General features: G+C 45.8%; 1 protein-coding gene across 1 annotated transcript in view; it reads right to left on the reverse strand.

The window, feature by feature from the left end:
* Positions 1 to 11094: 11094 nt before the first annotated feature.
* The window catches only part of INSYN1 (inhibitory synaptic factor 1), a 121459-nt gene continuing 119390 nt past the window's right edge, over positions 11095 to 13163 (reverse strand). The window contains exon 3 of the mRNA XM_081169259.1: positions 11095 to 11871. Within this exon, the coding sequence (XP_081025385.1) occupies positions 11203 to 11871 (669 nt within the window). The 3' untranslated portion in view covers positions 11095 to 11202. The remainder of the gene's footprint in view (positions 11872 to 13163) is intronic.

Below are 13163 nucleotides of genomic sequence, written 5' to 3' on the forward strand. Positions count from 1 at the left end.
CTGCTTTGTCTTTTGTGAACCACTTTGAGGTTTTTTGTTTTTTTTTTACACTCAAGCGGTGTATACATTTTATGAAATAAAAATAAACAAACAAACAAAATGACAAAAATTAGGGGAAATTGCTTTTACGAAATGCGTATATTAGGCAAAGTTGCATGCTACAATTTGGAGAAATTTGCATGAAAAGGCTGATGAATTTTCATAATGACCTATTTTAAAAATCCTCATGAAAATTCGTTCTCCTAATATACAATTTTGCCTAATACACAAAGCAATTCCCCTTAGTATGATTCATTTTTTAAATGTTACTTTCACTAATGCATGCATTGTTCTACACACTTCCTCCTAACATATGCATTTTTGTACACATGACTTAGGTGGAGAACTGCCTCTCAAAATTCAGAGAAGCCTGGATTTCAAAGGATATCTGTGTTCTTGTTTGCATATTGTTCGAGAGAGAGAGAGAATGGGGTAGGGTTGCCTTTAAATACTGTCTGAATCGAAATCCTCTCCTTCCACCCCTATAGCTGGGCAATGTTTGTATTGAGCACATACGGCACACACACACACACATCCAGCAACCCTATGCAATGGTCATTTGTCGTGCAATCGCTGGCAGATTTCCTTAAACCAAAATGGGTCAAATTTTGCTCAACATTTGATGTGATGGGGATGGACTGGGACATTTCCTCCTCATTAACACAACTCTCCACAAGTCCTCTTTCAGCCTGTCCCCCAGCCTGTTCCCTTCTGCTCTAGGCAGGCAGAAAGCAGCTATGAGGTCCCTCTGTGTTTCCATTGACAGTTTTTGATCAGTCAGATACTGCTGTCAAAAGCTTCTTGGCTAAGTGCTGGGCAAGGAAGAATCTATCTCCACCAATTTGTTTCGTTGACAGGCCTGCCTGCCTAGAGATGGCTATTTGACATGTTGTTTGTTTGGAGTCTGGGTAAGGGGAAAAAAAACAAACAAGAAAGAACCTGCAGCCTCAACCCCTCCTCATCCGACTCTGCTTGTCAACTCAGCTTTGCTTCACTTGATTCCTTCCAGACCTCCTCAAAGTGCAGAGAATAAGAGGACTCTTTTCCTCTCCATCTCTTCTTGGGTTCGGTTGAGTTTGCTCGAAGATGCTCAGGGGCATTTCGTCATATTTATTTCTTTAGCATTTTTGGGGGGTGGGGTGGGGATATTTATATTCTACTATGCCTTGAAAAACCAAAGCGGTTTATAGCGATAAAGACTTAACAACCACAAGAAGTGAAAATATGCATATGGGGAAAAATCTCTGGCTTGGTTTTCATATTGTAACTTGTGTAAAGGCCTCGTGCCTGCTCTTCTTCCATTCCTCAGACTTGATTGCTCCACTGACCTAGACTTCACTCTATACAAAATGAGAGTGTGCTATGTGGGATGTAAAAATGTATTGCAGTCAAATACAACATTCCTACAATGCACATGCTGGGGAATGCTTTGTATCACTCAGGAGAAAACTTGCTGGTTCCTCCCGAGCTAGGACAGACTTCCTGTGCATGTGATTTAATGTGGGTGTGGACTGTTCTTGGACAGAGGGGCACATGGCCTCCATGTTCTGCTCTTCTTGTTCTCCATTTCTGTATTCCTAAGAGTTAGGAGAGAGGGACGTGGGTGGCGCTGTGGGTTAAACCACAGAGCCTAGGACTTGCTGATCAGAAGGTTGGTGGTTCGAATCCCTGTGACGGGGTGAGCTCCCATTGCTCGGTCCCAGCTCCTGCCAACTTAGCAGTTCAAAAGCACATCAAAGTACAAGTAGATAAATAGGTACCGCTCCGGCGGGAAGGTAAATGGCATTTCTGTGCGCTGCTCTGGTTCGGCTTAGTCATGCTGGCCACATGACCCGGAAGCTGTATGTCAAGGGAATTGGGGTTGCTTGTGTGTAAACCTCTAGCTGTTCCAAACTGCTTAGGGGCGGTTGTGTCTTTCCCTGACTGAGCAGCCCTTGGCGCTACTGCTCAGTCGCTAGCAGAATCCGTGAGTGGGCGTCTCCTAAATTTCCTCCAGCATAAGAATTCCTTAACGGACAACCTTCGCCTCGCCTCTCTGCGCGGAAGCCTTCTGCGCAGAGTGGGCGTGCCGAGTGGTGGTCCTCCACCCTCCTCACTAACTTCACTGGAAGAGTCTCGGAGCCTCACCTCCGAGATGCTCTCTGTCTCTCCCTTCTTCCTGGTGTCACCTGGACTTCCTTCCCCAGATGACGTTCTCTCTCTTCCCTTACTCGTTCCCTCTACTGCAGAATCTGGGAGCCTCGCCTCTCCCCTCTGCTCAGATGTCAGTTCCCTGACACTGTACACCGGCTCCCTCGGCCAATAAAACAAGATGAGCACTGCAACCCCAGAGTCGGCCACGACTGGACCTAATGGTCAGGGGTACCTTTACCTTTAAGAGTTAGGAGAAGTGACTGCTGAGACACAGTCATTTGAGACTATTACCCTTATGGGATAGTTCACATAGTTATATGTTGTTCTGTAAATTAAGTCTGCCTTCAAAGATCTTATTGTGAACTGGATGATTGTAAGTAAACTACTTTTATGTTAACTTTAACCAGATGGTCATGACTATTCTTTTAGGAGGGATATAAAAAGGGATTTTACCAGGAATCCAAAATAGTGAGGCTCAGACGAGCCTGCAACTAGCTAACTGCTGTCTAATTTAAAAGGGGGGTTGTTTAACAACTCTGCTAAGTTATAGAACTTGGTGACACATGTTAGGAATGATATCATAAAATAATATATCCTCTCCTGCCTCCCTAAGCATCCCCAAATGCTATGCCCAGAATGACGGTGAAGAGAAATCTAGGGCACACTTGGTTTGCACACCTTGCACGCCTTCCCTTCTCTGTGCTTTGTGCAGCTTCCCAAGTGTGGCACAGGCTCACATTGGGGACTCCAGCTCCCATCGTCACTCACCATCATCCATGCTAACTGGGGCTGATGGGAGCTGGAGTCCAGCAACATCTAGAGAGTTGTAGGTCCCCACCCCTGCCATATACAGTTGCAGGCATTCCAGCTGCATCACAACACAGCTTGTCACTATTTTGTGGAAGGGATTCACTTGCATATTACATACCCTCCAAGGGTCGCGATTTTTCAGGGACAGTCCTGGAATTACAAAAGCCACCCAAGCTTCTGATTTGATCCTGGAATGTCCAGGCTTGAAGCATGGAAATGATAGACAAGAGCAATAGTTTGGCTTTCCCCCCTTACTTTCTTGTGCTCTGAACATATTCATTCTTTTTACAGTGTGGAAATGTCAGAAAAGAAAGAGATGTGTGTGTATGTTTGTGTGCATACAGTTTGATATTAAAGGCTTTGAATTCAAACCTTGATGAAGACTATCTGATTTATTCAGTTTTAAAATGTTCAAAGGGCGGTTGTGTGATTAATGTTCTAGGCTGGAAAGGAACCATAAAGGAAAAGCCCTCAGTCTTCTTTGTAAAAATACAAAAGGGAGTTTGCAGAGAGCTGCTTCCCTCTGAGACAGAAATGCCAAAGAGAATATGGGAGGCAAAACATCACAAGAAAGGCAACCAGAACTCAGCTTACTCCACAGCTGCCCTGCGTGTAGACCAGAGATTTGGAGATCCACAGGGCCTTTGTGTAGATTTCAGGCAGGGGTAGGGACTCTCATAGATATTGCAAAGACTCCAAGAGTTGGAAGGCACCCTGCGGATCATCTAATTCAATCCCCTGAAATGCAGAAATATGCAGCTGTCCCTTACAGGGATCAAATATCTGACCTATGATCCAAATGTCCTCTACTGTAGTCCTCTCCGACTGTCTTGTGGGACTCTTCTGAAGCCATACCCTTTCTCCCCAGGCCATAGTCCCCACTGACCCTGCTTTGCATCTTCCTTGAGATATTGCCTGAATGAAGGATAGGTGTGTGTGTAGACCACTCTATTGTTGTTGTTGTTGTTGTTGTTGTTGTTGTTGTTGTTGTTTAGTCGTGTCCAAATCTTCATGACCCCATGGACCAGAGCACGCCAGGCACTCCTGTCTTCCACTGCCTCCTGCAGTTTGGTCAGACTCATGTTGGTAGTTTCGAGAACACTGTCCCACCATCTCGTCCTCTGTCGTCCCCGTCTCCTTGTGCCCTCAACCTTTCCCAACATCAGGGTCTTTTCCAGGGAGTCTTCTCTTCTCATGAGGTGGCCAAAGTACTGGAGCCTCAGCTTCAGGATCTATTGTACACTGGTCTAATTTACAACCATTGCTCTGGCCAGTTTTGCCCCTGGCCCCACCCACTAAAATGTGGCCCATGTGGGAAGGCAAGTCAGGCAGGAAAAGGTTCCTCACACCAGTCTCAGTTGAGATTGTTCCTGCTGACAGAACATGTCTGTCATTTGCAAAAGCTTCTCCACAGGAAATGCCCACAGCTGATTGATCAGTGAAGAAGCTCTTTCAGGTGGTAAGCTGGTCCTTCTTTCTCATCTCCATCCTCTCATTTTCTGTCCTTAATTCCACACCTCGGCTTCTTCTCCCTGCCCAGTCTTCTGACTGTCTTTCTCATCTCTTTGCTGCCCTCCCCTTTTCTCCATCATAGTTTCACACATTCCTGTTCTTGCTTTTCAAATCAGTTCCCTTCATCCTTCCAACTTCCCCCATCCACTCTCTCACTTTGGTGGTGGGACAACCTGTGGTACAGAGCCCATCTTCAAAAGCAGTCTTCAAGTTGATCACTCAGGTAGGAAGACTGATCTGTTCATGACCCCCCCCCCGCCCTCTGGCAGCCTGTTTGGTAGGGAAGAAGATGGATGTGCACACAAGAGAGAGAGGAATGTCAGAAAGAGAAAAAAATGGGAGTTTTCAGACCTGCCCCTTCACTTTGTCTAATAGTAGGGCCTGCTCAGGATGAGTCAGCCATTATTAATTGTCACCACCATCTGTCCCCCAATAGAGAACATGTGAGAGGGCCTCTCTCCTGTACATGAGGAGAGGACATGAGTGGGTCCTCTCTTCTGCCTGCTCCAAAGTTTAGGATGACTCGAGGGGGGCTCAGGATGAATGGCTCCATGTCAGCTATAGGTGGGGCCAAAGTCAGCAGTGGGCAAGGCCAGAGTCCAAAGTGGGTGGGTCTACCCCCATTTTGCTGTACTAAACATAATGGGGAGAGAGGATGAAGGAGGACATGTATGACTACTGCTCTTGGTTGTGGCTCTGTAGTCTCAAGATCTCAATACAATACAACTCTTTATTACAGTCATAAAGTAAAGGTAAAGGGACCCCTGACCGTTGGGTCTAGTCACGGACGACTCTGGGGTTGTGGTGCTCATCTCACTTTACTGGCTGAGGGAGCCGGCGTACAGCTTCCTGGTCATGTGGCCAGCATGACTAAGCTGCTTCTGGCGAACCAGAGCAGCGCATGGAAACGTTGTTTACCTTCCTGCTGGAGCGGTACCTATTTATCTACTTGCACTTCATGCTTTCGAACTGCTAGGTTAGCAGGAGCAGGGACCAAGGAATGGGAGCTCACCCTGTCACAGGGATTCGAACCGCCGACCTTCTGATCGGCAATTCCTAGGCTCTGTGGTTTAACACACAGCGCCTCCAGTGTCATAGACCAGCATAAAATGGTGGGTGGCTCTGTAGTCCTGGCCTTGGCCATCTCATTGCTTTGAAGGCATCTCCCAAGCTTTATTTGCTCACGTGATAGAGAGGAGATGGGAGAGAAGCTGAAACACAAATTTCCATTGTGCAAATGGCCCGATCATGGAATCAGGAACCCTGTTCTGTATGTGTGTGGAACTGCCTAAAGTCTGGGCTGCAGTTTGTTGCTGGAAGGTGCCAATATACCCAAATGCTTGTTCTCCATCTCACTCACTCGAGCACAAAACAGGAGTCATTATGGAAGGGCTGAAGAGAAACCCTTATGGATCAAGCTGAAGAACCACTAGCCCCCGCATCCTGCCTCTACTACAGAGACGGGGAACCTGTGAACCTCCAAATGTTCCTCATCCTTGGTCTGTTATGTTCACAGCAAGCAAGTGACCAAGGCAATGGGCCTTTCTTGCTGTTGCTGGATAACAACTGGAATTCGGGTTAGAATGATGCAGGATACAAAGACAACATGGCATTAGTAACCCAGCTGAAAGAAATATGAAAATAATTGAACTATAAGAACAAAGATGAAATTTGAATAATATTATGTCAAGTTTAAATATCTAGATATTTGATAACAAAGGATAAAATTGGAGACATAATAGTTGAAATGATTAACTTAAAACAAACTCTGAGAGAAGGTGAAGCATTGCTGAACATGATTTGGTACATGGGAACACAGGAAAGGGAGATGTGAGGAGGTCAAGAAAGAGGGTTATGGAAATTTGGTTTAACTATGTTGTATGTTTTATGTCTGTATTTTTATATTGTATTGTTTTTTGTTTTGTGTGACTTTGTATCGTGCTGTGTTTTTTTATTGTTTTTTATTGTGAAAACTTAATAAAATATCTTTTAAAAAACAACAACAACTGGAATTCGGCATTTAGCCATCAAGACTAGTAGCCATTGATAACCTTGTCCTCAATTAATTTTCCTAATCCCTACATCTAGGAATGTATCCTGTTCTCATCGTGACCAACCAGATGTCAGCCTGAGCACCCACAGCATTCTGCTCACTTGTGACTCCATTGATAGCTTTGGTCATTTGTCTAATCTTTTATAGCTATCCAAGCTTGTGACCTAAGTCTTGCTGAAGTGAGTTCCACAGTTTAGTTATGTGCTGTGTGAAGAAGTAGAATAATAGGATTGCAGAGTTAGAAAATATCCTGAGGGTCATCTAGTCCAACCTCCTGCAATGAGGAACTACATTCTTTTGTCTGCCCTGAATTTTTCAAAATTCAGCTGCACTGGAAGGTCCTGAATTCTAGCATTAAGAGAGATGCAGCAGTCTGTGTAAGCTTCTAGTGCTTTAAAATTAGTTTAACAGCCCAGAATCACTCCCCGCAGCCTCAAATCAATCCCTGAATACCAAAGCCTGCCAAGAAACATTTCTGTATTTTAATTTTATTTCTTTTTTTTTTTAAAAAAGTGAAGTTGTCTCACGTGTTCCCTCACTCTCTTGTTTGTAATAGTCCTGTTTCCTCTCTCTCTCCCCTTCTCCCTAATTTGTTAGGGATAGCAAAAAACATTGAAGCCACTTTAAAAAAATAAAATCAGTTTGTGGATTAAAAATAGAAGGAAAATGCACTTTAATAAGCAAGCTGGTCCCCAACTGGATGGCTGAAGATTTTTGTGTGTTTATTTTTGAGGCGAAACCACAAACCACTGCAAAAAATACAATGGTCCATTCTTTCTCCTGGGACAAGGGATGGAAAGTGCTCAATGCTTATTAGTGGAACAAAGGCTTTGCTTCTTACAATAATTGGTTTTATGCCATGGAGGTGATGTGACGCTCGTCGATTCTGCACTCTATGAGGCTGATCCTTTCTTAATGCAGCATAATCACCATCAGTTGACCTATTAGGGACCATGACTGTTCTTCTGAAAGCTCCAGCCCATGCTGAGATTATTGTTCAGTGCTCTCCAAAAAATGGTCATTAAGCCATGTGATGGAGGAGAGGTCAGCCCTTCACCCAAGGAGGAACCTTACCAATGGTCCCATAACAGGACTGGCGTGAATGCATAGGAATGAACTGCATGGGGTGAGTGCCTGGGTTGGAAGAGGGACTCTGGACAGGAACACCAGCCTTCTAAGTGCAGTGCCTAGTGGGTGGGCAGATAGAATCAGCACAATGGAATCATTAGACTCAGGCTAGGATGACGGGAGAGACCCGGGTTCGACTGCATTTTGTACATTCTCCAGACATTGTGTCCTGGGGAATGTGCATCTCAGGAGAATGTTGGAGTTGAGTTATGTGCATTCCCCAAAGCCTTTTGGAGATGAGGTATGTTGACCAGGAAATGTGCACATTCTCAATGAAATGTGAGCAGGGTTGGCACACCAATGAGGGAAGGTGAGGCAGTTGCCTGAGGGCAGCAGGTTCCAGACAGCTAGGATGGGGGGGAACATCTGGCCTTCAAGAAGCATGCTGCTCACTATCTCCTCCTTCTCCTCCTCTGCAGCATGCCAACTGCTGTGTACCAACTGCTGCCAGTTTTGTCTGGCCTCCTACCCTGCCACCCTGGCCGGGTGGGCTGTGGGCATGCAATGGAAGAGGAGGAGTGTGGGCTGAGGACAAGGAGGCAGCAGCACATGGGGTTGCATTTTCTGTCTCCTGACAAAACATTTTGAGCCAGCCCTGGGAATGGGCAATGTCTACAATATCAGCTTCTTATGCGCATTAACTTCTCAATTTACATTCATATATACCTATATCAGCATCTATCAGGTGTCAAAGGCCAGGGTTAAGATTTGCACCTTTGGCACATAGTGAAAGCTGTATGACAAAAATTGTAGGTGCGTCTCCGAGGGGAGGGATTTTCACAATTTGGGGGGGTGCCTCAGAAAAAGGCCTGTATTCCCTGCACTTCAGAGGGAAGTGGAATTGCCAGCAGAGGTCCACCTACTGATCTTTACACATGAGAAGCTCTGCAGGGAACGAGGCAGTCTTCATTTATTACATTGATATCCCAGCTTTTTCTCCAAGGAGCTCAAGGTGATGTATGCAGTGCTTTTTTTCTTTTTAAAAAAAATGTTTAGGGGTACTCAAGAAAACCACCATTTTATAGTTCAGATCGGGAAAAATAAATACAGTAAATGGACAAAAGTACAAAGATTCACAAAATGTTTAGGGGTGTGCGTACTCTTGCATCCCCCCAGAAAAAAAACACTGGGTGTACAGGGTTCTTCTCCTCCTCATTTTCCCCCCTGCGACAACCCTGTGAGGTAGGTTAGGTTGCGAGGCAAGGACTGGCCCAAGAGTCACCCAGTGAGCTTCATGGCTGACTGGGGATCCTGGGTTTTAGTCTCCTGGGTCCTAGTCCAACACTCTAACCATTGCACCGCACTGACTTTAAGTTGTTTATGGCTTTAAATACTAACGCGAGCACATTGAATCGGCAAACAGTTTTCAGATGGGTTATACAGTCATACCTTGGGTTGAATACACTTCAGGTTGAGCGCTTTCGGGTTGCACTCCACAGTGACCCGGAAGTAACGGAACGCGTTACTTCTGGGTTTCGCCACTCGTGCATGCGCAGACGGTCAAAATGACATCACACGCATGCGTGGATGCAGTGAATCGCGACCCGTGCATGCGCAGACGCGCAGTCACGGGTTGCGTTCACTTCAGGATACTAATGGGGCTCCGGAACAGATCCTGTTCGCATCCTGAGGTACCACTGTAAAGGTAAAGTTAAGGGACCCCTGACCATTAGGTCCAGTCGTGGCCGACTCTGGGGTTGCGGCGCTCATCTCGCTTTATTGGCTGAGGGAGCCAGAGTACAGCTTCCGGATCATGTGACCAGCATGACTAAGCCGCTTCTGGCGAACCAGAACAGCGCACAGAAATGCCGTTTACCTTCCTGCCGGAGCGGTACCTATTTATCTACTTGAACTTTGATGTGCTTTCGAACTGCTAGGTTGGCAGGAGCAGGGACCGAGCAACGGGAGCTCACCCTGTCGCGGCGATTCGAACCGCCGAGCTTCTGATCAGCAAGTCCTAAGCTCTGTGGTTTAACCCACAGCGCCAGCCGCATCCCGAGGTACCACTGTACAAACTTTAAATGAAACCTTGGCCAACAGCCAATAATCTGGCAGCTGCATTTTGGACCAGCTGAAGTTTCTGAGTTGTCTTCAAGGGCAGCCCTGCCCAGAGAGCATGTTGCAGCAAAATAGTGTGAAGGTCACAGGGTGACCTTGGGCTAGTTGCAACCCCTCAGCTTAAACTACCCCACAGGTTTGGTGCGACGATAAAATGTGCAATGGAGGTGGGGAAAGGAAAGCTATTTAAAGAGGAGTGGAAAAAATTTGTCGAATATTTTGAAAACAATTGTATACAGTTGGAAATGTTGGCAGCATTAAAGTAAAATTCAACAGAATGATATATATTGAAGTGATGTAAGATAGGGAAATAGAATTGGATGGATATATCAAAATATGCAGGAATGGTGGATAAGTTAAATGAACCTTGGAAGGGGAGGGAGGGAAGTTAATGAATGTATGGTATAACAGAAGATGTTCAATTTGAAATGTAAAATTTGAAAAGTTAATAAAAATTTGAAAACGCAAAGGAAAGCCAAGCCCTTTGGTGGAATGGATGGGGAGAGGAATATGAAAAAGAAGAACAAATCGCATGCACCTTCTCATTATCTTCCTGGTTTTCCAAGATGATAGTAGAGCAAGCTAGCCCAAATGTGGGCTGTGGAGTCTGAGAGGGATTCCTTTAGCATTTATGGCGGAAGAAACTCACAAACCTGTAAGTTGAGAGAGTCTTAGGATGTGTACATGCCATACATTAAAAGCACAGATGGTATGCAACTGCACTTTGCTCAGAGTAGACCTGATTTCAGTGCTTCTACTCTGAGTAAAACTTTGTTGAATATCTATATCAATAGCTTCCCCCAAATCATCCTGGGAATTGCAGTTCGTTGAGCTATGTGAGGGGTAAACTGCAGTTCCCAAGATCCTTAGCAGAAAGCCATGTACCTTCAATGTACAGTTTGTATACAGCCTTAATATCAACAGATACTGGAGGATTCACAAGGCAGGTCAGAGCAACAGAGTCATCAGCTTGTCGTGGCTTCACATTGTATAAAAACAGGGAGCCTAAATTCCTTCCATATCACCTGCCCATCACCAGCTTTCTTCAGCCTCTTGAGATCAGTCTTGTTTCCCAAGATCTTTTGGGAGAGAGTGCTTGCCAATCACTCTGTTCAGAGAAACTTGGCTGATCGTCTGGGGCATATTTTCGGAGCTCTTTCAAGAAAGCCAAAAAGCACCTGCATCCTAAAAAGAGGTGTGTGTGTGTGTTTGTGTTTGATATTTGTGAATAAGCACCACACATTTACTGAGCTGCAAAAAAAGGGAAGCCATTCAATAAATAAAACAGATCTTTTTTTTCAAAATAATCCCTGAGTCTCAACATTAATGGTTAGGTAGTTCACGATGATATCCTGCTACCATTTTTTTTTTGTAATCATATCATTATCATTTATTGACTTAAATATATAGAGAGATTTATATATATCTGCAGCTTTCCCCTCTCCCCCAAACCCCTGCCCAGCTGGCGCTCAGTTCTTGCCCTTCGCTTTCTGTTTCCCCGAGACATAGGGCAGCACCGTTTGCGTGCTTTTGTCCGACACCGTTTGGGTGCTGCTGTTCCGCGTCAGCTTCCGCTGCTGAGCGCTACTCAGATGAGGCGACCGCCGCAGTGCTGCCTTGACGGCGGGCGCCGCCTTGAGTGTCGTCTCGCTCAGCTCCTCAGGAGGGTCCTCGGGAGGTGGGACATTGTCTGCTTCCTCGTCGTCGTCGCAACACAGGGCGTGGTAGAGGACTTTGTCACTGAACCGCACTCGTTCCCTTGTCCCAGGTGTCCTCTGGTGCTGGGCTTTGTGGCTCAGAGCAGAGCTGAAGGCCTCCTCGCTGGAAGAGTCTGGGGTCTCCACCCGGGGTCCATTGGGGGTCAGCACCCCGCCATTCATCAGCCGGTAGTCAGGCTGGCGCCCTTGTTGCTGCTCTGACCCATCGCCCGAATCGGACGGGGTGGAGGCTTCCAGGAAGGAGCAGAACTCCCAGCTGTCAGAGAGGATATCGGAGGTCATGAAATCAAGGTGCCCGAGGTCAAACATCCCACCTCCCTTCTCGCTGCTGGATGTGCTGCTCACGGTGGCTGTGGTCCAGTCGTCCGGCTCCAGCTCAAACTCAAAGTCCGAAGTCAGCTTGTCAATCTGGCTCACCACCTTGGGGAGAAAGAGAGGGAGAGGGGTTAGGGAGCAGCTGCCAGCAGATTGGGTCACTTCCGCCAGCTTCTTCAGCATTTCAAGGCCCTAATTCCATTGACTGATTTTTATTTTTGTTAACATCTTTATTGAAAGTTCAAAAAGTACACAGCTATAGGTGCACTAAACATAGGTAAAGGGACCCCTGACCATTAGGTCCAGTCGCGGACGACTCTGGGGTTGCGGTGCTCAGCTCGCTTTATTGGCCGAGGGAGCCGGCGTACAGCTTCTGGGTCATGTGGCCAGCATGACTAAGCCGCTTCTGGCGAACCAGAGCAGCGCATGGAAATGCCGTTTACCTTCCCGCCGGAGTGGTATCTATTTATCTACTTGCACTTTGACGTGCTTTCGAACTGCTAGGTTGGCAGGAGCTGGGACTGAGCAACGGGAGCTCACCCTGTCGCGGGGATTCGAACCGCCGACCTTCTGATCGGCAAGTCCTAGGCTCTGTGGTTTAACCCACAGCGCCACCTATGTCCCTGCACTAAACATGGTGAGACGTAAATAAAAGAGAGAAAAAGAAAAACAGAACCTGTGTAGAAGGAAAAATAAAGCCCCCCCCCAAAAAAACTATACTTTACAAGGTTGTTGTTGTACTTCACCAGATCTTAACCTACTGCTTTTTAGGGAGGGGATGCAGGGATACAAATACTCCTAAACATTTTGTGAATCTTCATTTCGCCTCATTGAGGGGCAGTATTTCAATATGAGTAGGAAAATGAGAGTACCCCTAAATACCTTTTTAGAAAAAAGCACTGTCTTAACATATTAAAATATTTGTAAGAATGATATTTGGAATCCATTCTCATAATTCCATTGACTGATTGATTCCCAAAAGTATTTACATAGCAGCGTAACATAAATTGATTGAGTTACAGATAGGTAGCCGTGTTGGTCTGCCATAGTCAAAATAAAAAAATCCCTTCCAGTAGCACCTTAAAGACCAACTAAGTTAGTTCTTGGTATGAGCTTTTGTGTGCATTTCGTGGTATCTGAAGAAGTGTGCATGCACACGAAAGCTTATACCAAGAACTAACTTAGTTGGTCTTTAAGGTGCTACTGGAAGGGATTTTTTTTATATAAATTGATTGGTTAGTTGTGTTTATAATCCCACCTTTTTCACCAGGACAGTCTGAGACAGAAGAGGCCATGCAAAGCACTGATTAACTGGGAGCCCATCTGCACTATATATTTAAAGCGGTTTCATACCACTTTAAACTGCCACTGCTTCCTTAAATAGCTCCATGGGAACT

This window comes from Podarcis bocagei, assembly GCF_964188305.1.
Source record: "Podarcis bocagei genome assembly, chromosome: 14".
In the NCBI taxonomy this organism is placed as follows: Eukaryota; Metazoa; Chordata; class Lepidosauria; order Squamata; family Lacertidae; genus Podarcis; species Podarcis bocagei.